Below are 25430 nucleotides of genomic sequence, written 5' to 3'. Positions count from 1 at the left end.
GACTTAGGACAGCTAATCAGCCGTACCAGTGATTGTCTGCGAGTTGAGCTTCTCGCCTACACCTCGTGTTGATTATTCAGGATTCAGACAACTTTACACGAACAGCTGCAACCTGCCAATGTTCTGGTCTGAAATGTTCATTCTTGTCCAGTTCTTTTAAGCACTCTGGTGGAAAAGGACGGTTCCATCAGGCTGGCATGCTCTTCTGACCTCACTCTGGGTGTGGCTACTTACTGTGCAAAGGATATGATTGCAAGTTATCTCTTATGACTCCTAAAATCACATGTCTATCTTAACAAAAATACGTTCATCCTTTTTCAAATTTTATGTGTAACGTTTTGGATGGAAACTTGACAGATTAATGGGATATACTTTCCAAGTGACAGTATTTCGTCCTTACAATTTTTAATGATGTCACAAAATGAAAACCGACATTAAGTTTTTTACAGCTCCCCACTGACCATTCTCAGCATTCTTATGTTAGAAATATTGTTCCAGTATTCACTTTTTCAAACGTGTTAGAGTTTTGGCTGGAAAAGGTCTGTTAACCTCTCTAAGGGGTGTGGGACGGGAGCGTCCCACCTGGCCAACATCCAGTGAAATTGCAGAGCACCATATTCAAAAACAGAAATAATCATTAAAATTTCATAAAACATACACCGGTTCGTTTTAAAGATTAACTTCTTGTTAATCCAACCACGTTGTCAGATTTCAAAAAGGCTTTACGATGAAAGCATACCATGCGATTATCTGAGAACAGCGCCCAGCAGACAAATCATTACAAACAGTTACCAGCCAAGTAGAGGAGTTACACAAGTCAGAAATAACGATAAAATTAATCACTTACCTTTGATGATCTTCATATGTTTGCTCTCAAAAGACTCCCATTTACTCAATAAATGTTAATTTTGTTCGATAAAGTCACTATTTATATTCAAAAACCTCAGTTTTGTTCGCGTGTTTTGTTGAGTAATCCACAGGCTCAAAGTCAGTCCCAACAGGCAGACGAAAAATCTGAAAGTGTCAATAAAGTTTGTAGAAACATGTTAAACAATGTTTATAATCAATCCTCAGGCTGTTTTTAGTCATAGTAATCAATAATATTTCAACCGGACAAAAGATTGGTCAATATAAAAGGAAAACAAGAAAGGTGCGCTCTCGGTCTTGCGCATGAAAAATCTCTGGGACACTGTAGTGTTGACTCATTCAGAGTGGTCTTACTCCCTCATTTTTCAGAACACAACCCTGAAACAATTTCTAAAGACTGGTGACATCTAGTGGAACCTATAGGAAGTCGTAAGTCAATGGAATCTGTATAGGCAGTCAATGGAAAACTACAAACATAACAAAATCCCACTTCCTGGATGGATTTTTTTCTCAGGTTTTCGCCTGTGATTTCAGTTCTGTTATACTCACATACATTATTGTAATAGTTTTAGAAACTTTGGAATGTTTTCTATCTATATCTACTAATTATATGCATATCCTAGCTTCTGGACCTGAGTAGCAGGCAGTTAACTTTTGGGCACGCTTTTCATCCAGAGGTGAAAATAGTGCCCCCTACCCTAGTGATGTTAATTATTGATTGGGTTAATTAGTGATTGGGAGCCCGGGATCGAACCCGGGTCTGTAGTAATGCCACGAGCACTGCAGATGCAGATGCAGAACGCTGCGCAACTCGGTCCACTGTTGACCTACCATCCTGTACTGTACTGTTGACCCACTGTAATATACTGTATTGTTGACCCACTGTATTGTACTGTTGACCTAATATACTGTACTGTTGACCTACTGTTCTGTTGACCTATTGTCATGTACTGGAATGTTGACCTACTCTACTGTGCTGTTGACCAACTGTACTGTACTGTACTGTACTGTACTGTTGACCTACTGTACTCTACTGTGCTGTTGACCTACTGTACTGTACTGTACTGTTGACCTACTGTACTGTACTGTACTGTTGACCTACTGTACTCTACTGTGCTGTTGACCTACTGTATTGTACTGTACTGTTGACCTACTGTACTCTACTGTACTGTTGACGTACTGTATTGTACTGGGATATTATGAAGTGTTTTTTTGTTTATTTGGGGGGGGGGGAGGGTCTGGAGTGTAAACTTGTGTGGCTAAAAGCAAAATCAGTGCTTTCCACACTCATTGACTAAGAAAGTAGTGAGGTTATTGGTTCAATTTGATAAAAAAGTGGAGGATTTCAAAACATCCTAGTCTTGTTTCGGTTTAGGTTCTGACAGGCTAATTAGGGAGGATATCTGAGCAGACATTCAGATGGTCTTTTACTTTATTTAAAACGGTTATTTCTGCTTCATCTGAGACCACTCACCACTGACAATCAACTTAAAATGAGTGATATTTCCACTCCATCTACTTTTACCTCAGCTTTCACTTTCAGTATGAATAATCTGCTAAAACCACCAGCCCCCTTTCACTGTGTGTGTGTGTGTGTGTGTGTGTGTGAAGGGAGGCTTTGTGGAAGGAGGAAGGTGGGGGGTTGGAAAGGAGGTAGGCCTATGTATAGAGAGACAACACCTCACCTGATTGGTTCGAAAGAAAAATTGAATCACATGATTGGTTGTAGGAAAAATCCCTGCCCACACCATACCCCATCGTGTGTTACAGCTGTGTAACCTGGGATTTACAACTACAAAGTGCTCAGTGAGGTAGTAAGCAAGGTAATTATTGGTTAAATTGTATAGTAAGAGAAGCATTTCTAATGTTCCTGTTCCTGTTGCGGTCCTGACAGGTTAGGGACATGAATGACATTCTAAAGAGACATACGGATGATGTACTGTATTTTAAAAGGTGTTTTTTTTGTATGGAGCATCTGAGGCAACCAACTTAAAAATGTGTGATATTTCCACTCCATCTCACCTTACCTCAGCTTTCACTTTCAGTATGAATGAGTGTATGTGGGGGGTATGGAGAGGGGAAAGGGGGAAGGGGCGGTTTTAAAATGTGGTTTATATAGAGAGGAGAAACCTGCAGTCTCTCAAATCATCTAGATCTCTGCCAGTCTACCACCATGTACCTGAACCTCCTCGTCCTCCTCCAACTCCTTTCCTCTGCTGGTGAGTTGATCTATTCTATACATTATATATCTACGAAGACCCAGTGAGTAAAGAAGGAATAGCTGATTATTCTCTATACAAGAACCAGCTAGTAAAGAAGGTATAGCTGATTATTCTCTATATAAGAACCAGCTAGTAAACAAGGTATAGCTGATTATTCTCTATATAAGAACTAGCTAGTAAATAAGGTACAGCTGATTATTCCCTAAAATAATCACTTGGTAGCAGACAGTAAAGGAGGTAGCTAATTGTTAACCAAATTGAACACAAATGATGTTGTTGTTGTTTTGCTCCTTGTGTGTCCCAGAAGACATAGTTAACATGGTATCCTCTTTCCTCCTCCTTCCAAGGAGCCTCTGAGAGTGGTATTGTGGGTGGTAAGATAGCTAAGCCCCACTCAAGGCCCTATATGGTCTCTCTGCAACACAGAGGATACCATGTTTGTGGAGGAATGCTCATCCGGGATGACTTTGTCCTGACTTCAGCACACTGCTTAAGGAAGTGAGTCTTTCTTTGTCGTAGACAACAAATGAATCCAGAAGCAATTTGTTTTGTTGCATCTTGTTACGTCTCTTGAGGAATTCTTCTATTTCATTCTATGTCTTGCGACCCGTTTTGATTTTCTGTTAGTGCTTATCCTTTAACGGTGGTGCTTGGAGCCCACGACTTAAAGAGGTGGAAGAAGAGTTGTCAGAAGATTCAGGTGTCCCATTACCATCGGCATCCATTACATGAGAATGCAACGCAGATCAGTTATGACGTCATGCTACTGAAGGTAATCTTCAAGACACCCCTAATGTCTCCTTTCTACAGTATGTAGTACTTATTTAGTGTGAACTTTAATTGAATGCAGGGCCTTATAAGAAATGCATTCAATTAATACTGATTATCTTCACTGACATGAATATTTATACAGTTTTATTCAAGGTTTATTCTGAATTATACAAATAGAATATAATAATTTTATCTAATTTTATTTTATTTTATTTCCTCTTATAGTTAAGGACCACAGCTCGTCTAACCGAGTATGTGAAGGTCATTGGACTCCCAAAAGAGGATGAACATATCCCAGCATCCCCCAAATGCTCCGTAGCTGGTTGGGGCAAGACTAACTCGAACAACAACCAGGGTTCTGGCGTTTTGATGGAAGTGGCGGTGACGGTGGAGGATGACTCTGAATGCAAGAAGGTGTGGGAAAATTACTTTGACAAAAAACAAATGATGTGCACTCGTACTACCGGAGGGAAAGGATTTTGTCAGGTAACTAAATTAAATTTGGATCAAATGATTATAGTAATGGTAGAAACAACATGCTGTAGAGGACAACCAGTACAGGTTTTAGTTGATCAGATAAGCAGTGTTTATTTATCTGTAACATTACTGTACTGAAACACTAAAACAGACTTGGAAGTGTTCACTTATTCTCCTTTCACAATCTCACTTCTGTATGTCTCTTCTCTAATTCCTGTTGTTCTGTGTTCCAGGGAGATTCAGGGGGACCTCTTATTTGTAACAACAAGGCACGGGGTATCGTTGCTTTTAATTATGCTGAGAGATGTGATGATTCCCGATATCCTCATGTGTTCATGAAAATCCCTTTCTTCATGCCCTGGATTAAAGAGGTGTTACACGGATATGGTGCCAACATGTCTTTAAACAAGCAGGAATAAAGGACTAGGAAGTACATTGATGCTAGTGTACTAACATAATGGTATCTATTCCTGCACAAATACACTTCTCATTATGCCCTGGATAGAGGACAAGTTTTCTATAAAGCTAAACCTTCACCCGTTCATAGTTGTTAGAGAGAGAAAGAGAGACAGAGAGAAAGAGACAGACAGACAGAGAGGGAGTGTGTGTGTGTGTGTGTGTGTGTAGGCTCAGTGCAGTGTCGTAGTGCAGGCTTAATGAAGGGTATTGTGGCTCTTACTAATTCAACAACATGTGATGATCCTAAGTACCCCCTGTGTTAACATTAACAATAATTTGTTCGTCCTGGATTGAAGAGGTGATCGTGGATATTGACAAAATGTCACAAAACTCAGTTCTAGAATGCATTAATAGATACATTTTAACATGTTGTGTTCTAATACAAATGACTCTATTTCTGCATAGTACACCTTGTCTGTTGTATACCTTAAGAAACAGGAAATACATTTCTCAGCAGATTTTTATTTTGTTTACATTTGACAGTGTATTATTGAGATCGGCACAGCTATCCAGTGCTGCCCCCAAATCACTGCTTTTCACTGTAGTTAGAACGTTAATTATTAAATCAAACTTTTTCTAAAGATAAATCTTTACTGTGTCGTATTTTACATGTTGAAAGGATATCATCGTTGGTAACTCTTTACAATAAGGTTACATTACTTGTCATAAAGTAATGTAAGCGATTAGAAGTCATTAGACATTTTGGCAAAACTTTGTCAACGTCTTTTTCCACAGTTAATAATCGACTCATCATTACAAGATTAGATATAATCAACAAATTGTGGCTAACATTATTATACATAGTTTGTTTATCAAATCAAATCAATCTTTATTTAAAATTGCAATACACTTTACAGTAAAAATCTAAAAAGAAAAGGACAAGCTGGAAGAATAAAGGAAAATCAAACAGAATTTATTAGACTGTGGCTTTAAGGCCAGGCACCACCCTCATAAGGTCATGTTTTCCCCCTTAATCGTATAACAATCAACGTTCATCAGTTGAATTTATGTTACTTTTTAATAATACTATGGATCCACGTATCAGCATATCTCATTATTGATAGGTAGATGCACAAATGTAATTTCAGCCTTTTGGTGCCTGACCTTCAACTGGCCAAGTACAACCTGTGGTGCCTGTCCTTCAGCTGGCCTTCAGCTAGCCAAGAACATCCTGAGGTGCCTGGCCTTCAGCTGGCCTTCAGCTAGCCAAGAACAGCCTGAGGTGCCTGGCCTTCAGCTGGCCAAGAAAAGCCTGAGGTGCCTGGCCTTCAGGTAGCCAAGAAAAGCCTGAGGTGCCTGACCTTCAGCTGGCCTTCAGCTGGCCAAGAACAGCCTGAGGTGCCTGGCCTTCAGCTTGCCTTCAGCTAGCCAAGAACAGCCTGAGGTGTTTGGCCTTCAGCTGGCCTTCAGCTAACCAAGAACAGCCTGAGGTGCCTGGCCTTCAGCTGGCCAAGAACATCCTGAGGTGCCTGGCCTTCAGCTGGCCTTCAGCTGGCCAAGAACAACCTGAGGTGCCTGGCCTTCAGCTGGCCTTCAGCTAGCCAAGAACAGCCTGAGGTGCTTGGCCTTCAGCTGGCCTTCAGCTAGCCAAGAACAGCCTGAGGTGCCTGGCCTTCAGCTGGCCTTCAGCTAGCCAAGAACAGCCTGAGGTGCCTGGCCTTCAGCTAGCCAAGAACAGCCTGAGGTGCCTGGCCTTCAGCTAGCCAAGAACAGCCTGAGGTGCCTGGCCTTCAGCTAGCCAAGAACAGCCTGAGGTGCCTGGCCTTCAGCTGGCCAAGAACAGCCTGAGGTGCCTGGCCTTCAGCTAGCCAAGAACAGCCTGAGGTGCCTGGCCTTCAGCTAGCCAAGAACAGCCTGAGGTGCCTGGCATTCAGCTGGCCTTCAGCTAGCCAAGAACAGCCTGAGGTGCCTGGCCTTCAGCTGGCCTTCAGCTAGCCAAGAACAGCCTGAGGTGCCTGGCCTTCAGCTGGCCTTCAGCTGGCCTTCAGCTGGCCTTCAGCTAGCCAAGTGCCGCTTATTTGTTTCCATTACAAAGTACAGTATGCATTTGGGCTGTTGCCCCTTTAAAGTAACTGTCCAGTGTAAATCGTACATATTATTTTACCTCATACCGAAATACTGTTGTTGACTCTTCCAATACTCGGAATTGTTTTTTATATAATTTTTCAACAACGTCAAACTTTGTATCTCAAACATACAGTTTAAAAAAAATGTGCTCTATTTCCTCATAGAGAATGATGCCATCCTACATCATTGGCAAAGCTGGCCAATCAGTGGTCTACTTGCATGAATACATGTAATGACTGGTATACACTCACACCCTTCTGTTTCTGTACAGACCCACACCATTCCAACACAGAAAACAAACCTAATTACCTTTTTTTATTTTTTAAAGGAAAATATTTCCCTCATATTTTTATTAATAATCGGTCACATTTTATAAAAATCTGTCAGTTACTTTACGAGTTCTGAAGCGTAGTCTAAAGCTTTGGCACTGGCGATAAGACCGCCCCCAATCGCAGTGCCAACGCCAGGAACAAAGGAACAAATAGTCCCAACTCCATCCAACATTTTGGAGACATTATTTTGAGGAGTTGGATTATCGTTACTTTGAATGGCGTTTTTGTTTTTCTCCATGTATTCTCCTATTTCCTTAAAGCCTTCTTCCGTTAGGTCCTTCAGCTCCTGAAATGTAATAATGAAAACAAAATGAACAAGTAGAAAACATAGATTTTAAAGGGAAAATGTGTGTGCCTGCTTCAACCATCTTATTAAACAAAATCCATGATTGTAGTATTTATAAAAATAATACTATTTTAATTCTGAACATTGAACGTTTTTGGGTGTTTCTATCGTAATCCTTTAAAGGATCGGACCCTTTTTCCCCCCCGCAATTTTCGCCTAAAATGACATTCCCAAATCTAACTGCCTGTAACTCAGGCCCTGAAGCAAGGATGTGCGTATTCTTGGTACCATTTGAAAGGAAACACTTTGAAGTTTGTGGAAATGTGAAAGGAATGTAGTAGAATAAAACACAATAAATCGGGTAGAAGATAATACAAAGAAAGAAAACCACCGTTATGTTTAATAAGTTAAAGAGCCGTACAATTTGAAACGTCTAAATGTGTTACGGTTGTTGTCCTGCTGGAAGACCCATAACATTCAAACGGAGACCCATTTTTTGTTTGACAGCGGATCGAACATTGCCCTCCAAAACACCTTAATAATCTACTGAATTCATAATGTCTTGCACACCTTCAAGGCTCCCATACCAGAGGCAGCAAAGCAACCCCAGAGCATCATCAAACCTCCCCCATGTTTGATTGTAGTGAGGGTGTTCAATTCATTGAATGTTTCATTTGGTCATCAGTCAGTATAGTTCTGATCGGTATTGAGCCAAGGAGCTCTAATTTTGTTTAATACTACCTGTCTAAGGTCTGAGCTGCTACAGGGCCATAGTTAACACAGTCATTAATACTACCTGTCTAAGGTCTGAGCTGCTACAGGGCCATAGTTAACACAGTCATTAATATTACCTGTGTAAGGTCTGAGCTGCTACAGGGTCATAGTTAACACAGTCATTAATACTACCTGTCTAAGGTCTGAGCTGCTACAGGGCCATAGTTAACACAGTCATTAATACTACCTGTCTAAGGTCTGAGCTGCTACAGGGCCATAGTTAACACAGTCATTAATACTACCTGTCTAAGGTCTGAGCTGCTACAGAGCCATAGTTAACACAGTCATTAATACTACCTGTGTAAGGTCTGAGCTGCTACAGGGCCATAGTTAACACAGTCATTAATACTACCTGTCTAAGGTCTGAGCAGCAACAGGGCCATAGTTAACGCAGTCATTAATACTACCTGTCTAAGGTCTGAGCAGCAACAGGGCCATAGTTAACACAGTCATTAATACTACCTGTCTAAGGTCTGAGCTGCTACAGGGCCATAGTTAACACAGTCATTAATACTACCTGTCTAAGGTCTGAGCAGCAACAGGGCCATAGTTAACACAGTCATTAATACTACCTGTCTAAGGTCTGAGCTGCTACAGGGCCATAGTTAACACAGTCATTAATACTACCTGTCTAAGGTCTGAGCAGCAACAGGGCCATAGTTAACACAGTCATTAATACTACCTGTCTAAGGTCTGAGCTGCTACAGGGTCATAGTTAACACAGTCATTAATACTACCTGTCTAAGGTAGTATGACATTCTTTACTTAAGTTTCCCAAAACACATTTGTTTCTTCAATGTTGACAATCACATAACAACATGTGATGACCCCAAAAAAGTTTTTTTATTTTAGAATAGGGAACTATTTTAGAAAAGTGCAAGTGTGCCAATACATTTGGCACGCAACTTGTAACTTGTAAATAATTATCTTGTAACATGTTCATTTTCCTGTTATAATGAATAATTGTTGGCTGCAGTCAATGCGTTGTCATAATTTGTGGTCACTATTGTAACTGGCTAGCCAGTTAGCTAAGAAGATGGGGTGGTAAAGGTTTTTGTCTTAGATATATGAAGGGGATAACAGAAAAAATCTCCCTCTCCTTCATTCCATACCGTAAGTCTGGCCTCCAGCACTTGTTTATATTCCTGTTTGGTGATCTCTCGTTCTTTCTCAATCTTTTCCATCAGCTGTTGCTGAATCTGAATCTGCTCTTCTGCCGCTCTCCGAGCCTGTTCTGCTGCCTCCTTCTTCACCCTCTCCACTGTAGAGAGATAGAGAGAGAGAGAGAGAGAGGGTGAGAGAGAGAGAGAGAGGGTGAGAGAGAGAGAGAGAGAGGGAGGCAGAGCGAGAGAGAGACAGAGAGACAGAGAGAGAGAGAGACAGAGAGAAAGAGAGAGAGAGAGAGAGAGAGAGAGAGAGAGAGAGAGAGAGAGGGAGAGAGAGAGAGAGAGGGAGGCAGAGAGAGAGAGAGAGAGAGACAGAGAGAAAGAGAGAGAGAGAGAGAGGGAGGCAGAGAAAGAGAAACACAGAGAGAGAGGGAGACAGAGGAAGAGAGAGAGGGAGGCAGAGAAAGAGAGAGAGAGAGAGAGAGAGAGGGAGGCAGAGAAAGAGAGAGAGAGAGAGAGAGAGAGAGAGAGAGAGAGAGAGAGAGAGAGACAGAGACAGATTCAATGTTATTACCAGGGGAAATTTGTCAATGGGTCTCAGGCATTGTCCCACTCAGCAGAAGCAATTGAAATCCCAATTGAAAGTCTTCCTCTCTCAGCTTTGCGCTGTATATGTTTTTTTTTAAATTGTTTTTATTAGTATTATTTTTTTAAACAGGGAAGTCACACTGAGACCAAGGTCTCAATGTTAGCCATCCCTGTTCCCGGGTCTGGCAGCCATATGCCTGTACGTCAATAATGTAGTAAGGTATGATGGGAGTTTATGTGAGAGGGCTTCATAAACAAAGTGCAATGCATCGATCTACAAGACCTCAAAGAGGGCCAGTCTACATGTTGATACAAAATGCAGTGATGTGTGCTGAACCTATCGCCCTTAATAAAACGTAGTGCTCTATGGTAAACTGTGTCTAAGGGCTCCAATACAGTGGAAGCTGCATTCAAATAGATCAGGGTTGGGCAATACCAGTCCTCGAGGGCCTGATAGGTGTCACAGTTTTGCCCCAGCTAACACACCTGACTCCAATCATCACCTAATCATGATCTTCAGTTTAGAATGCAATTTGATTAATCAGCTGTGTTTGCTACGGATGGAGGAAAAGTGTGACTCCAATCAGGCCCTGGAGGAGTTGCGCACCACTGGTTTAGATCATATTGCCATAGTCGATTATGGAATAAATGTTGATTGAATTATTTATTTCGTCTATTTAATGAAAGGCATGATCTGTTCTTGTACAGGAAGCCTATTTTAATTCTCAATTTCTTTTAACTAACTAGTCAACATGTTTTGTGTAGGAAAGCCTGTTTGTCAATCCAGATGCCCAGATATGATCAGTGAGTGCACAAATCCTCAGAATGTTTTTTTTAAATGTGATTTAGAAAATAGCATCAACTTTTTTTTTTTTTACCTGCATTAAACATCTTCAATTCAACGAAGGCTTTCTAACAGGCAGTAAAGGTAAATTGAAGCTCAGAAAGATATTGGCCTGTACCCAGGGAACCCTTGAGAAGACTCATCAGACCATACACCTACTGGTAAAATGTACACGAGGGGTTACTTCAGGGGAACTCCTGGCCGAGCAAAATTCAGTTGGTGGCACAATAACCCAAAAAGACTAACCTGTACCCCCCCACATTGACCTGGTACCTGTACCCCCCCACGTTGACCTGGTACCTGTACCCCTGCACATTGACCTGGTACCTGTACCCCTGCACATTGACCTGGTACCTGTACCCCTGCACATTGACCTGGTACCTGTACCCCCCCACATTGACCTGTACCCCCCCACATTGACCTGTATCCCCCCACATTGACCTGGTACCTATACCCCCCCACATTGACCTGGTACCTGTACCCCCCCACATTGACCTGGTACCTATACCCCTGCACATTGACCTGGTACCAGTACCCCCCCACATTGACCTGGTACCTGTACCTCCCCACATTGACCTGGTACCTGTACCCCTGCACATTGACCTGGTACCTGTACCCCTGCACATTGACCTGGTACCGGTACCCACTATATGTAGCCTACCTAACTACATGTACTGTACATCAACTAACCTGTACCCCCCCACATTGACCTGGTACCAGTACCCCCTGTATATAGCCTACCTAACTACATATACTGTATATCAACTAACCTATACCACCCCACATTGACCTGGTACCGGTACCCCCTGTATATAGCCTACCTACCTACATGTCCTGTACATCAACTAACCTGTACCCCCGCACATTGACCTGTTACCGGTACCCCTGCACATTGACCTGGTACCTCCATATTGTCTCTTTACTGTATATAGCCTCCATTTTGTCTCTTTACTGTATATAGCCTCCATTTTGTCTCTTTACTGTATATAGCCTCCATTTTGTCTCTTTACTGTATATAGCCTCCATATTGTCTCTTTTCTGTTTATAGCCTCCATTTTGTCTCTTTACTGTACATAGCCTCCATTTTGTCTCTTTACTGTATATAGCCTCCATTTTGTCTCTTTTCTGTATATAGCTGGTGTGCAAAAGAGCAGAAAGGTAAATAAAAACAATATGGGAATGAGAGGTAGATTGGGTAGGCTATTTACAGATGGGCTATGTACAGCTACAGCGATCGTTTAGCTGCTCAGATGGCTGATAAAATAGAATGAAATATAAGACTCCAGCTTCAGCGATTTTTGCAATTCTTTCCAGTCACTGGCAGCAGAGAACTGGAAGGAAAGGCGGCCAATGTACGTGTTGGCTTTGGATATGACCAGTGTGAAATACCTGCTAGAGCGCATGCTACGGGTGGGTGTTGTTATCGTGACCAGTGAGCTGAGATAAGGCGGAGCTTTACCTATCATAGATTTATAAATGAACTGGAGCCAGTGAGTCTGGCGACGAATATGTAGCGAGGGCCAGTCGACTAGAGCATACAGGTCGCAGTGGTGGGTGGTATAAGGGGCTTTGGTAACAAAACGGATGGCACTGTGATAGACTACATCCAGTTTGCTGAGTAGAGTATCGGAAGCTATTTTTTAAATGACATCGCCGAAGTCGAGGAACGGTAGGATCGTCAGTTTTACTAGGGTAAGTTTGGCGGCGTGAGTGAAGGAGGCTTTGCAGAGAACGGATGAAAGCATGCATTTGTTTTTACTGGAGTTTAAGAGCAGTTGGAGGCCACAGAATGTGTGTTGTATGGCATTGAAACTTGTTTGGAGGTTAGTTAATACAGTGTCCAAAGAAGGGCCAGATGTATACAGAATGGTGTCGTCTGCGTAGAGATGGATCAGGGAATCACCTGCAGCAAGAGCGACATCATTGATGTATACAGAGAAAAGAGTCGGCCTGAGAATTGAACCCTGTGGTACCCCCATAGAGACTGCCAGAGGTCCGGACAACAGGCCCTCCAATTTGACACACTTAACTCTATCTGAGAAGTAGTTGGTGATCCGGGCGAGGCAGTCATTTGAGAAACCAAAGCTGTTGAGTCTGCCGATAAGAATAAGGTGATTGACATTCAAAAGCCTTGGCCAGGTCGATGAGGACGGCTGCACAGCACTGTCTTTTATCGATTCCACCCAAACAATGCAAGGACTTCATTTTGAATGAAATAGAAGCTCTGTCGGTGCATTTACCGCATTGGAAACATAAACTAGCTCGCTGCTGCTACATAGTGCTGATGTGAAATATCTTCATGAAATTTGTGAAATGTTGGATAAGGAATCTGATGAAAATAGGGAAATGTATTGTCCGCTAAGCACAAATCGTCTTTCTCTGGACAAAATACAGTACGTAACCTGACCCAAGTAATGACACTACCAACCTGAGCATAGGTTCAGCACCACATCAACCTGTATTGATCATATTTTTACCATCATGGCTGAACATTGTTTTCAAGCTTTATCAGCGGCACTAGGTTGTAGTTGATCATAACTTGTTGGCATTTGTTGTTCTACCGAAGGTCCTACAAAGGGGTTGAATCAGGACTCATTTGTGGATGAAGTTAAGAAGTGTGTAGTTTTTAATTTTATTTAACTTCGCAAGTCAGTTAAGAAGAAATTCTTATTTACTATGACAGCCTAGGAACGGTGGGTGACCTGCCTTGTTCAGGGGCAGAACAACAGCTTTTTTACCTTGTCAGCTCGGGGATTCAATCTAGCAACCTTTTGGTTACTGGCCCAACACTCTAACCACTAGGCTACCTGCCGCCCCAGGGACTGAGGATGACCCTGAAATGGCACTGATTGTGTTTATGAAAGTATTGATGAGAATTGTTAATAATAAGCAAGTCCCATTGAAGAAAACACACTGGCATCAAACATATGGTTTCCATGGTTACCAGGTGTTCGATGCCATTCCACCTGCTCCGTTCCGGCCATTATTATGAGTCGTTCTCCCTTCAGCAGCCTCTTGTGATTTTCAGTTACACAGCCCAAAACTTTGATTTGGACTTTTATTGTAGTACTTTTATTTATGTATTTGAATGGTTATTTGATAAAAAAAGGGAAACATGTACAATGCCTTAATATTTTTTTTGTTTTCCATTTCCTGCTCCCCCCAATTAATTTTTTGTTTTTAAATGTAAGTTAATTGATTGATTATTTAATTATTTCATTGTTAATAGTCTATGCCATTTGGAACTGATCACACAACTCAAATGGCAGAGTAATTATGATACAGACTTTACCTTCACTTTTGTGTTCTTGTTTGCTGAGAGTCTGGTCGACCAAGAGGATAGTGTTCCCCACTCTAGCCTTCTCATCCAGATATTCTCTCAATAGTTCCTCACTCTGAAAACACACACACACACGCGCACACACACACACACACACACACACACACACACCCACACACACACAAATAACACCAGAGCAGCTATTAAAAGGACTAGAACACCTAAGAGCAGTTACATGGTTATTGTATGAAACATGGACATGTGTTTAAATGCTAGTCCACCCGTCCCATCCCCGTCCCGACCCCCCCGTCCCCCGTCCCCGCATCCCCCTTCCCCCCCGTCTGGTACCCCCCCCCGTCCCCCGTACCCCCCGTCCCCGCCCCCCCCCCCCCCCCCCCCCCGTCCCCCCCGTCTGGTCCCCGTCCCCGTATCCCCCGTCTGGTCCCCGTCCCCCGTACCCCCGTCCCCGTCCCCCCCGTCTGGTCCCTGTCCCCCCCGTCTGGTCCCCGTACCCCCCGTACCCCGTCCCCCCCGTCTGGTCCCCGTCCCCGTACCCCCCGTCCCCGCCCCCCCCCCCCCCCCCCCCCGTCCCCGCCCCCCCCCCCCCCCGTCCCCGTCCCCCCCGTCTGGTCCCCGTCCCCGTATCCCCCGTCTGGTCCCCGTCCCCCGTACCCCCGTCCCCGTCCCCCCCGTCTGGTCCCTGTCCCCCCCGTCTGGTCCCCGTACCCCCCGTACCCCGTCCCCCCCGTCTGGTCCCCATCCCCGTACCCCCCGACTCCCCCCGTCTGGTCCCCGTCCCCGTGCCCCCACGTCCCGCACGTCCCCCTCGTCCCCGTCCCCGTGACCCCCGTCCCCCCCATCCCCCGTCCCCCCCACGTCCCCCCCCGTCCTCATACGTACCATAACTCCCCTGCCTCTCTCTGTTCTGTATTGCTTGGTTAGCTCCTGTAGGTTGTCATGGAAGTCTTTGTAACCCCCTGGGTGAATATAGGATCCATGACTCAAAGCCTCCTCCAGGGGCTCAAACACACGAGCGATGTCGTTCTTAATCCGACACACTGGTTCCTCCATCATCACTGTAGAAACTGCTGGGTCAGACTGGACATAACCGAGGGCGGTTGAATTGTGCAATCTTTGATGAGTCGCCTTTTTAAATCGGAAAGAGTGGGGCACATCTTATTGAACGATTTATATTGAGTTGTGGCCATCCCAATATTTTATATATATATATACAGTGCCTTGCGAAAGTATTCGGCCCCCTTGAACTTTGCGACCTTTTGCCACATTTCAGGCTTCAAACATAAAGATATAAAACTGTATTTTTTTGTGAAGAATCAACAACAAGTGGGACACAATCATGAAGTGGAACGACATTTATTGGATATTTCAAACTTTCTTAACAAATCAAAAACTGAAAAATTGGGCGTGCAAAATTATTCAGCCCCTTTACTTTCAGTGCAGCAAACTCTCTCCAGAAGTTCAGTGAGGATCTCTGAATGATCCAATGTTGACCTAAATGACTAATGATGATAAATACTACAATCCACCTGTGTGTAATCAAGTCTCCGTATAAATGCACCTGCACTGTGATAGTCTCAGAGGTCCGTCAAAAGCGCAGAGAGCATCATGAAGAACAAGGAACACACCAGGCAGGTCTGAGATACTGTTGTGAAGAAGTTTAAAGCCGGATTTGGATACAAAAATATTTCCCAAGCTTTAAACATCCCAAGGAGCACTGTGCAAGCGATAATATTGAAATGGAAGGAGTATCAGACCACTGCAAATCTACCAAGACCTGGCCGTCCCTCTAAACTTTCAGCTCATACAAGGAGAAGACTGATCAGAGATGCAGCCAAGAGGCCCATGATCACTCTGGATGAACTGCAGAGATCTACAGCTGAGGTGGGAGACTCTGTCCATAGGACAACAATCAGTCGTATATTGCACAAATCTGGCCTTTATGGAAGAGTGGCAAGAAGAAAGCCATTTCTTAAAGATATCCATAAAAAGTGTTGTTTAAAGTTTGCCACAAGCCACCTGGGAGACACACCAAACATGTGGAAGAAGGTGCTTTGGTCAGATTAAACCAAAATTGAACTTTTTGGCAACAATGCAAAACGTTATGTTTGGCGTAAAAGCAACACAGCTCATCACCCTGAACACACCATCCCATCTGTCAAACATGGTGGTGGCAGCATCATGGTTTGGGCCTGCTTTTCTTCAGCAGGGACAGGGAAGATGGTTAAAATTGATGGGAAGATGGATGGAGCCAAATACAGGACCATTCTGGAAGAAAACCTGATGGAGTCTGCAAAAGACCTGAGACTGGGACGGAGATTTGTCTTCCAACAAGACAATGATCCAAAACATAAAGCAAAATCTACAATGGAATGGTTCCAAAATAAACATATCCAGGTGTTAGAATGGCCAAGTCATAGTCCAGACCTGAATCCAATCGAGAATCTGTGGAAAGAACTGAAAACTGCTGTTCACAAATGCTCTCCATCCAACCTCACTGAGCTCGAGCTGTTTTGCAAGGAGGAATGGGAAAAAATGTCAGTCTCTCGATGTGCAAAACTGATAGAGACATACCCCAAGCGACTTACAGCTGTAATCGCAGCAAAAGGTGGCGCTACAAAGTATTAACTTAAGGGGGCTGAATAATTTTGCACGCCCAATTTTTCAGTTTTTGATTTGTTAAAAAAGTTTGAAATATCCAATAAATGTCGTTCCACTTCATGATTGTGTCCCACTTGTTGTTGATTCTTCACAAAAAAATACAGTTTTATATCTTTATGTTTGAAGCCTGAAATGTGGCAAAAGGTCGCAAAGTTCAAGGGGGCCGAATACTTTCGCAAGGCACTGTATATATATATATATATATATATATATATACTTATTATTTGTCATACTAAATTGGACACACTTTTAATATATTTAATGTATTTTCTTTGAATTTAAGTATGTTATTATTTGTTATTATGATACCCTTAAATGGTACTTTACATCTTCAATATATGATTTAAACATTTAAATAAATATTGCTCCATATGAAAGAAAAATGATCTGTACATTTCAATATCCAAACATGGAATACAATAGAACACATAAACAATAGAACACATAAACAATAGAACACATAAACAATAGAACACATAAACAATAGAACACATAAACAATAGAACACATAAACAATAGAACACATAAACAATAGAACACATAAACAATAGATTAATTAAACATTAAACATTAAAAGTACAAATCGTTTGTCCAGATGGTGTCCTGTCTAAGGGAGCGATCACAATTGTTACCCTCATGACATTCTTACTGTTTTTCTTAAGAAGCTTCTTTAGTTATTTCTGAATAAGATGTGTTTTTTTGAATCCGGCCCCAGGGCTGCAACCTTGATTGCCTACTACAAAAGATATGTAATATTCCCTGCTACTTTGTTTTAATTATCATTTTGGGAGGGTTACATGTTTGTTTTTTCAAACGCTCGGGGGAGGTCCAGGGTAGAAATATATTTAAACTTATTTTCCTCAGGTGGAGGATAATCCAGGTATCCCTCAATATAAATAACGTTCACTCCCTAACAAACCAACGTCTCACCTCAATCAGATACACTGGTTCCCTCATCACAGTAGTCCGGAGATCCTTTATTTTCTCAGTTCTTGAAGAATGGAGCGTCTCCTGTTTTTTGGCCGGACCGGACTGGAACCAGAACTCTCTAACACTTGGGTTCATTTTGAGCTGGTATCTTTGAAATGGTACAGCAGCCAATTAGCCAAATAATTATAAAAAATCACAATAACATTTCTTAAAGGACCATGGGCTATTTATCTCTCACCCGTATCAATTAAAACATATTTTTTTCTCCCATGAGACCAGCCCATTATCCTGAAGATGCACCTTCAAGTTCCACCAAGTTGATTACCTGTAGCAACGTACATGCCCAACCCACCTCAGATTTTTAACATTACCTGAATACTTGAATTTCAAAACTGTCTGGACTTTCTGGAATTCAATTGACATTTTTATGGACTTTTACAAAGGAATTGACCATTGTAGGACTATTAAATCTCATAAAAATGTGTTCATATACACCCTTGAGTAAAAATATGATATTTTCTGTCACACCTGCTCCCACTCCCTATGTAGTTCTGTCTTTGAGCTGTTCTTGTCTAAAGCCTCTTTGGGATAGGGGGCAGCATTTTCACCTTTGGATAAATAGCATGCCCAACTTCAACTTCCTGCTACTCATGCCAGGAATATATGATAAGCATATATAGTAGATTTGGATAGAAAACACTCTGAAGTTTCTAAAACTGTTTCAATCATGTCTGTGACTATAACAGAACTTATGTAGCAGGCAAATCCCCGAGGACTAACTGTTCAGATTTTTTTTTCTCTTTTGCCTCTGACCGTTCCCTCTGTTGTCTTTGCCAAGGGAAATTTTATAGGGACCATTTTACAGTTCCTACGACTTCCACTGGATGTCACCAGTCTTTGGAATTTAGTTGAAGTTAATCTTTTGTGCAACAAAGAAGAAGCACTTCCTGGAATAAGGTTACACTGTTGAGAGTTGCACAAGACGAAAAAAAGGAGCATGGTTTGTTTACTTCCTGTATTGAATACAGATTGCCCCGTCTACAATTTGATCGATTATTAACGTTTAAAAATACCTAACGTTGTATTACAAAAGTAGTTTGAAATATTTTGGCAAAGTTTATAGGCAACTTTTGAAATGTTTTGTAGTGACGTTGTGTTTTGGAAAGCTGTTTTTTTCTGGATCAAACGTGCTTTATAAATGGAAATTTTGGGTATACTTGGACGGAATTAATCGGAAAAAAAGGACCAATTGTGATGTTTATGGGACATATTGGAGTGCCAACAAAAGAAGCTCGTCAAAGGTAATGCATGTTTTATATTTTATTTCAGCGTTTTGTGTAGCGCCTGCTACGCTAGTTATTTTGTTTACTACTGGTTCAGATGGGTGCATGCTATCAGATAATAGCTTCTTATGCTTTTGCCGAAAAGCATTTTTAAAATCTGACATGTTGGCTGGATTCACAACGAGTGTAGCTTTAATTGAGTATCTTACATGTGTGATTTAATGAAAGTTTGAATTTTATAGAATTTTATTTGAATCTGGCTCTCTGCATTTCCCCCGGCAATTGGCCAGGTGAGACGCTAGCATCTCCATGTCCTTAAGAGGCTAATGATGTTCTGTATTATGTCATTTTGTATTATGTTTCATGTTCTGTGTTCTGTGTTCTGTGTTCTGTGTTCTGTGTGGAACCCCAGGAAGAGTAGCTGCTGCTTTTGCAACAGCTAACCGGGATCCAGATAAAATACTAAAATACCTGGCGCTCAAAGGCACATTACATACTTCTGCCTTCCCCCCGTCACACGCATCAGCGATTATTGGACTCACCTGGACTCAATCACCTGTGTCATTACCTCCCCTATGTCTGTCTGTTCCCCAGGTCTGTTCCTCCTGCTTCAGGATGAATGTTTGTTTGTCTATATCTGTCTGTTCCCCAGGTCTGTTCCCCCTGCTTTAGGAGTAATGTTTGTTTGTCTGTATCTGTCTGTTCCCCAGGTCTGTTCCCCCTGCTTTAGGAGTAATGTTTGTTTGTCTATATCTGTCTGTTCCCCAGATCTGTTCCTCCTGCTTCAGGATTAATGTTTGTTTGTCTATATCTGTCTGTTCCCCAGGTCTGTTCCTCCTGCTTCAGGATTAATGTTTGTTTGTCTATATCTGTCTGTTCCCCAGATCTGTTCCTCCTGCTTCAGGATTAATGTTTGTTTGTCTATATCTGTCTGTTCCCCAGGTCTGTTCCCCTGCTTTAGGATTAATGTTTGTTTGTCTATATCTGTCTGTTCCCCAGGTCTGTTCCACCTGCTTTAGGATTAATGTTTGTTTGTCTATATCTGTCTGTTCCCCAGGGCTGTTCCCCCTGCTTTAGGATTAATGTTTGTTTGTCTATATCTGTCTGTTCCCCAGGTCTGTTCCCCCTGCTTTAGGATTAATGTTTGTTTGTCTTTGCGTACCCAGTTCTGAAGCTGTCCTGTTTGATGTCTGTTCTTTATGTTCAACTCCCCGTACTTGCTTCTCGACTCCGGCTCCAACAACAAGCAAGCACATCCATATGGTCATTTTTCAAATGTTCAAGCATTCGTTGAATGTTTGGGAATGAGATATAGTTGGGAATTTGTTTAACTTATATTAGAAGCCAGCTACTCAATAAATGTTAATTATCTTACCGCATTATGCAGCTGTTACAATAATCCGAATTGTATTTCTTAACTTTTATAATTTTTTAAGAGCAATTAATTAGCTTTTAGAAGGATTATAAGTCACTACTTGTCTGTCACATTATATTTTATTCATTCACATGGGTTTCAATGGTGAACACCTGGCATATTTTTTTGTAGCCTTACACATTTTATTAAATGTTTAACAAATGCCACTCTTCAATTTTCATCAAAAATATTTGAAAATTTTAAATTATAACAAATATGATGTCCTCAAGCTTCCAATATGGAGTTGCACATCATCCTTCAGATTATCATCCTCTTGGATTACGGCCGAACTATCCAACTGGTCTAAGACGTCAGTTTAACGTCTGGTTTTTGATTTTTATATTTGATTGAGTTGTCGACTAATGTGAATTCAACCTGAAATCAACAAAAAATGTGAACCATGTCAATTGATTGAAATGAAAAGTTATTATTATTAAATTTCAGTTTTCCAAATTGATTCAAAATCACATTGCTTTTTGTTGTTGTTGTTGAAACAACGTTGAAACAACGTTGAAACAACGTTGATTAATAAATCAGTATGTTCCCGGTTGGATGCCTCTTTTAGGTGTTAGTTTTTACTCTGTTTATTTAGAACCTGACGGACAACTAGGAAAAGCTAAAACCAGGTTTATTCACCCAATGGGGTCCAGACAAAAGACATGCTCCCACCAGCACCAGTATTTATAGTCTCCTCCTTCTCTCTAAACATTACACCTGTGTTGCTAGGCAGGACGTTCAGTGATGTGGGTAATAAACTGTTCCTTCCCACTTCATGTGACCTGACCTGACCTCAGCCCCCATTTCATCACTAATCCACAGCTATCTACCCTTATCAGTGTGATTGCCTTTTCCCTTACCTTGTAACTCTTCAGGCCCCTGGCTTTTATTCACCCTCCATTGACCACAGCATATATATTCCTCATACATGTAACCTATAACTTCTAATATAGCAAGTATTTCAAACTCTAACTAGAAACCAACATAGCCTTCCCAAGAGGCTAAAATATATTGACTAGGTTTAACTAAAGTCACTATAGTAATTTAAATGTATTTTCTATTTTTCTTTGCTCGCTCACAAATTCTTTAAACATTTAATTTAATTTGTCTGGCATAAGGTGTTCACCATTGAAAGACTCCCGTGTGGGGCCTTGAGCAATAATTTCTTATAATACAATGGCATGGTACAGTGGTATAGTAATACAATGGACAGAGCTACAGATGTAGTCCTCCTGGAGATTGACTTACATGCAGAATTACCTTGAAGGAGTGGATGCTTTCGGGCAGGCAGGTTGCTTGCTGAATCGTTTGAGATGTTTCAGGCTCTTCTTGAATAGTGGTCTACAGCTCAAATCTTGCAGCTTTTATAGAACGCATATACAGTGAAAGTGAAAGTGTTTGATAATTTGATCAGGGTTGAGGTAAATCATTAGCCTATAAACCAAACTGATAAGAGTTTTTTTTATAAAGACTTGATTATCCTCTATTTGGTTGTAGGAGGGCCTGCGAAAAATACTTTTCCACGGGCCGCGATTGTGTCCTGGGTGGTAGCTGGCTGTCCACGTTCCCATTCCACCTGGTCGTGTTGCTGATCCAGTTTCTGCTATTCATGAATGCGGCTAGGCAACCCAGAACTGTTCACCAGATGTGCCACCTTGTTGTGCTGCTGATCCAGTGTCTGCTGTTCTGTCTGCAGCCATGGAACCCTGACCTGTTCACCGGACATGCTACCTGTCCCTGGACCTGCTGTTTTGACCCTCTCTCTGAATCTGTGAATTGTTTGTATCTGTTTGTATCTGACTGCATTATGTGAGTTGACCGTGTGCTGAGACCTTAAGAAAGTATTTATTTGCCTAAGTAGACAATAAAGGTAATCTAATCTAATCTAGTATCTGTTCCTGTACTTTTTAAAACAGTGATTCATAGCACACACCCTGAGTCTACATAGTTTACAGCAGGGCACACACACCTTGTATGCTCATCCACACTGGTTTTTCTTATAGTCGCTTTAATTTCCCAGAAAGGCAGTCAAACTCTTAGACCAAATATCGACAAGCACTAAGGACGGGTCCTATTCAATGATACCACAGGAAGCATCCCATGCTTGGACCCAGGGTCTGCTTTTACTTATTCCAAGGAATGTGATTGTCCCAAGGACACCCATGTGTAGACAAAAATACCTTAGTGTCCGGGATTAATGTCCTCTCAATTTTACACAAATGTTTTTTTTTAGCAATTAGAATTGGAAAATAAATGTAAACACTGAATACATCTTTATTGTGTCATATTTGTTATTATTTTACTTGTTAAAATGGGATGTTCACAGAAAACATACAATCCATTTGCTAACATAGCAAACAAATATTTAAGATAACAATTACATAAATTACATTTGTTGAAAGTATTAAAAAATCTACTTATTTAATGTATCAATTCCTATAACAATGCTGTGTGCATTTGAACCAAAATTTCCCCAAGCATACCCAGGATGTCTTCCACTATTTAGGGGCCCACTCAATTGCAGTCAAAAACAATTAACTGGTCAAGTATTTACACAGAAATGTCGTTGAGAGAGATAAATAAAGGGATGTTGACCTGTTGAGTGACAGACTGCACAGAGGCATGATGCTGAAACCACAGAGACCTGTGTTGTTCCTCCCAGTCAGAGTGGGGGCTTCTGAAGTCAAAGGGTTTCCTCTCTGTGAAACCTGTCATCTGGAATAGAAAAAGGGAGATGGTTTTATGTTTCAAGTCGAGAGCTGATAAATTAATGGTTTCAACATGGCAAAGACCGGAACAGTGTTGCATGTTTGTTATGGACACAAAGACAAACACTTACTTACTTGACTTGGGACTCTTGTGATTTATCTCTTCTCTATGACCTACAATAAGAAGCACACGTTTTCAGTGATTGAGGAGATATTTATACACACTCTTAGAGATACTCATGTACAGAAATAACAGTATACTGTATTTGACCGACCACTTAGATTCAGTCTTATATAGCAAAATTTTAAATTGTATTTTTTATATTGGATATAACCAGAGACGCGGAGAAACAAAATGGTACAACATACACTGCATTTTTGAGGAACAATGGGAAAGTAATTCTGCTTTGAAAGTTGATATACATGTAACCTCATTTTTGAGAAAACGGCCTTTGAATGTTTTGGTGCTACTACTGGAGAGCTCTTCTTTGTCTACACCCAATCAGCATCGTTCACACCCTCTAAAGTTTTAGCCCCACCCATCTCTTGAAGGATTCACATGGGAGGTCATGTGCTGAGTAGTGTAGTAAAGATTAAGACTAAAAAGTGGTAAAAGTAGTGGCCTACAATAACGAAAAATTCCAGGTAAACAGGAAGTGTTCATATAAAAATATATTATTAATATTAGATGCCGCTTACACAGACACACTTGTCTAAATGAATGGATCATAAGAGAGAAATGCGATATTCTGCAGCCACATCTTTGCCAAGTAGATGGGTCTCTACAGAAGGTGTAAACGGTGCAGCCAAATGGCTACATGCATAGTAGCAATATGAGAAATTGTTCAATATAAATAAAACAATATACAGTATGTACAAGAACAGTATAAATAATAATATCAGAAATAGATAGTGGTCAATATAAATAAAATAATACAGTATAAATAACAATATCAGTGATAGATGAGGAAGTTATATGCATACAATCAGGGGTAAAGTGTCTGAGAAGCGGGATGAAAAAAAATTCTTAGCACACACCCTAAAAAAATTGTAGCAGCAATACGTGTGTGTTTGGTTAGAGGCCACGCATGAACCAGGGAGTCTATAATCAAAGAGCCTGTTTCTGTCCTGTCCTTGACTTTGGTGCAGGGCATGTGATGTCCATAGCCTTTTCATTACAAAACTTCCTGATCTTCTCAAAAAGATATGTTTGTCTAGCCGTGTCCAGTCCAGGTGGTGCTTGGACAAGCAGGTCATCTATGGCTCCACAGCGTCGAAGCTGTTAAACAGGAAATAACCCTCAAAGAATTCAGAAGACATTGCAACCTTGTGTAAAGGATGTGAAACGGCTAGATTAGTTAGCGGTGGTGCTGGTGTAACGGATGTGAAACGGCTAGCTAGTTAGCGGTGGTGCTGGTGTAACGGATGTGAAACGGCTAGCTAGTTAGCGGTGGTGCTGGTGTAACGGATGTGAAACGGCTAGCTAGTTAGCGGTGGTGCTGGTGTAACGGATGTGAAACGGCTAGCTAGTTAGCGGTGGTGCTGGTGTAACGGATGTGAAACGGCTAGCTAGTTAGCGGTGGTGCTGGTGTAACGGATGTGAAACGGCTAGCTAGTTAGCGGTGGTGCTGGTGTAACGGAAGTGAAACGGCTAGCTAGTTAGCGGTGGTGCTGGTGTAACGGATGTGAAACGGCTAGCTAGTTAGCGGTGGTGCTGGTGTAACGGATGTGAAACGGCTAGATTAGTTAGCGGTGGTGCTGGTGTAACGGATGTGAAACGGCTAGCTAGTTAGCGGTGGTGCTGGTGTAACGGAAGTGAAACGGCTAGCTAGTTAGCGGTGGTGCTGGTGTAACGGATGTGAAACGGCTAGCTAGTTAGCGATGGTGCTGGTGTAACGGAAGTGAAACGGCTAGCTAGTTAGCGGTGGTGCTGGTGTAACGGAAGTGAAACGGCTAGCTAGTTAGCGATGGTGCGCGCTAAATAGCGTTTCAATCGGTGACGTCACTTGCTCTGAGACCTTGAAGTAGTGGTTCCCCTTGCTCTGCAAGGGCCGCGGCTTTTGTGGAGCGATGGGTAACGATGCTTCGAGGGTGACTGCTGTTGATGTGTGCAGAGGGTCCCTGGTTCGTGCCCGGGTATGGGCGAGGGGCCGGTCTAAAGTTATACTGTTACACTTGCACAACATCAATTCACCTCCCGAGATTAGATAAGAAGAATAACCTCATACAATGCAAAGTAAATGATATTCACCTGAAGTGCTGGTACTGCTTCACCTGTGGCAGTGGCCTGAAGTACAGAGTCAGGTGTTGTTGCCAGCCATAGCTTTCCACCAGCACCGTACCATC

At 41.9% G+C, this 25430-nt stretch overlaps 2 protein-coding genes across 5 annotated transcripts; one reads left to right on the top strand and one right to left on the bottom strand.

Annotated features, from left to right (window-relative positions):
• The first annotated feature begins 2648 nt into the window (after positions 1 to 2648).
• On the top strand, positions 2649 to 5383 carry LOC110520645 (granzyme B). Its single transcript, XM_021598066.3, has 5 exons — positions 2649 to 3086; positions 3437 to 3587; positions 3717 to 3861; positions 4086 to 4346; positions 4571 to 5383. Exons 1-5 carry the CDS (start codon positions 3041 to 3043, stop codon positions 4754 to 4756), a joined length of 789 nt encoding a protein of 262 aa, XP_021453741.2. The 5' UTR covers positions 2649 to 3040; the 3' UTR covers positions 4757 to 5383.
• On the bottom strand, positions 5239 to 22196 carry LOC110520646 (guanylate-binding protein 7). Of its 4 annotated transcripts, none has more exons than XM_036975316.2 (6): positions 21625 to 22196; positions 17683 to 17830; positions 14974 to 15219; positions 14086 to 14188; positions 9368 to 9516; positions 5239 to 7481 (listed from the first exon to the last, which is right to left on the bottom strand). In XM_036975316.2, the coding sequence occupies exons 2-6, from the start codon at positions 17815 to 17817 to the stop codon at positions 7251 to 7253; spliced, it is 864 nt and encodes a 287-aa protein (XP_036831211.1). In that variant the 5' UTR covers positions 17818 to 17830; positions 21625 to 22196; the 3' UTR covers positions 5239 to 7250. The 4 variants fall into 4 exon arrangements, with proteins under 4 accessions (XP_036831211.1, XP_036831212.1, XP_036831213.1 ...); XM_036975317.2 differs by having other exon boundaries at positions 21637 to 22164; XM_036975318.2 differs by lacking the exon at positions 17683 to 17830 and having other exon boundaries at positions 21637 to 22180.
• Positions 22197 to 25430: the final 3234 nt, after the last annotated feature.

This window comes from Oncorhynchus mykiss, chromosome 3 (assembly GCF_057628025.1).
Source record: "Oncorhynchus mykiss isolate SJ-2025 chromosome 3, ASM5762802v1, whole genome shotgun sequence".
Taxonomy (NCBI): Eukaryota; Metazoa; Chordata; class Actinopteri; order Salmoniformes; family Salmonidae; genus Oncorhynchus; species Oncorhynchus mykiss.
The sequence above is the reverse complement of the archived record's forward strand: the minus strand, read 5'-3'. Positions and strand labels throughout refer to the sequence as shown.

Excerpts from the sequence above, each read along its gene's own strand:
- LOC110520645 (XM_021598066.3), top strand. The coding sequence starts at position 3,041 with ATGTACCTGAACCTCCTCGTCCTCCTCCAACTCCTTTCCTCTGCTG. Across the intron at positions 3,087-3,436 it reads CCAACTCCTTTCCTCTGCTG|GAGCCTCTGAGAGTGGTATT; the intron begins GTGAGTTGATCT and ends CCTCCTTCCAAG. Across the intron at positions 4,347-4,570 it reads GAGGGAAAGGATTTTGTCAG|GGAGATTCAGGGGGACCTCT; the intron begins GTAACTAAATTA and ends TCTGTGTTCCAG.
- LOC110520646 (XM_036975316.2), bottom strand. The coding sequence starts at position 17,817 with ATGAACCCAAGTGTTAGAGAGTTCTGGTTCCAGTCCGGTCCGGCCAAA. Across the intron at positions 15,220-17,682 it reads AACCAGTGTATCTGATTGAG|GCGACTCATCAAAGATTGCA; the intron begins GTGAGACGTTGG and ends CGATTTAAAAAG. Across the intron at positions 14,189-14,973 it reads AGAGAGGCAGGGGAGTTATG|AGTGAGGAACTATTGAGAGA; the intron begins GTACGTATGAGG and ends GTGTGTTTTCAG.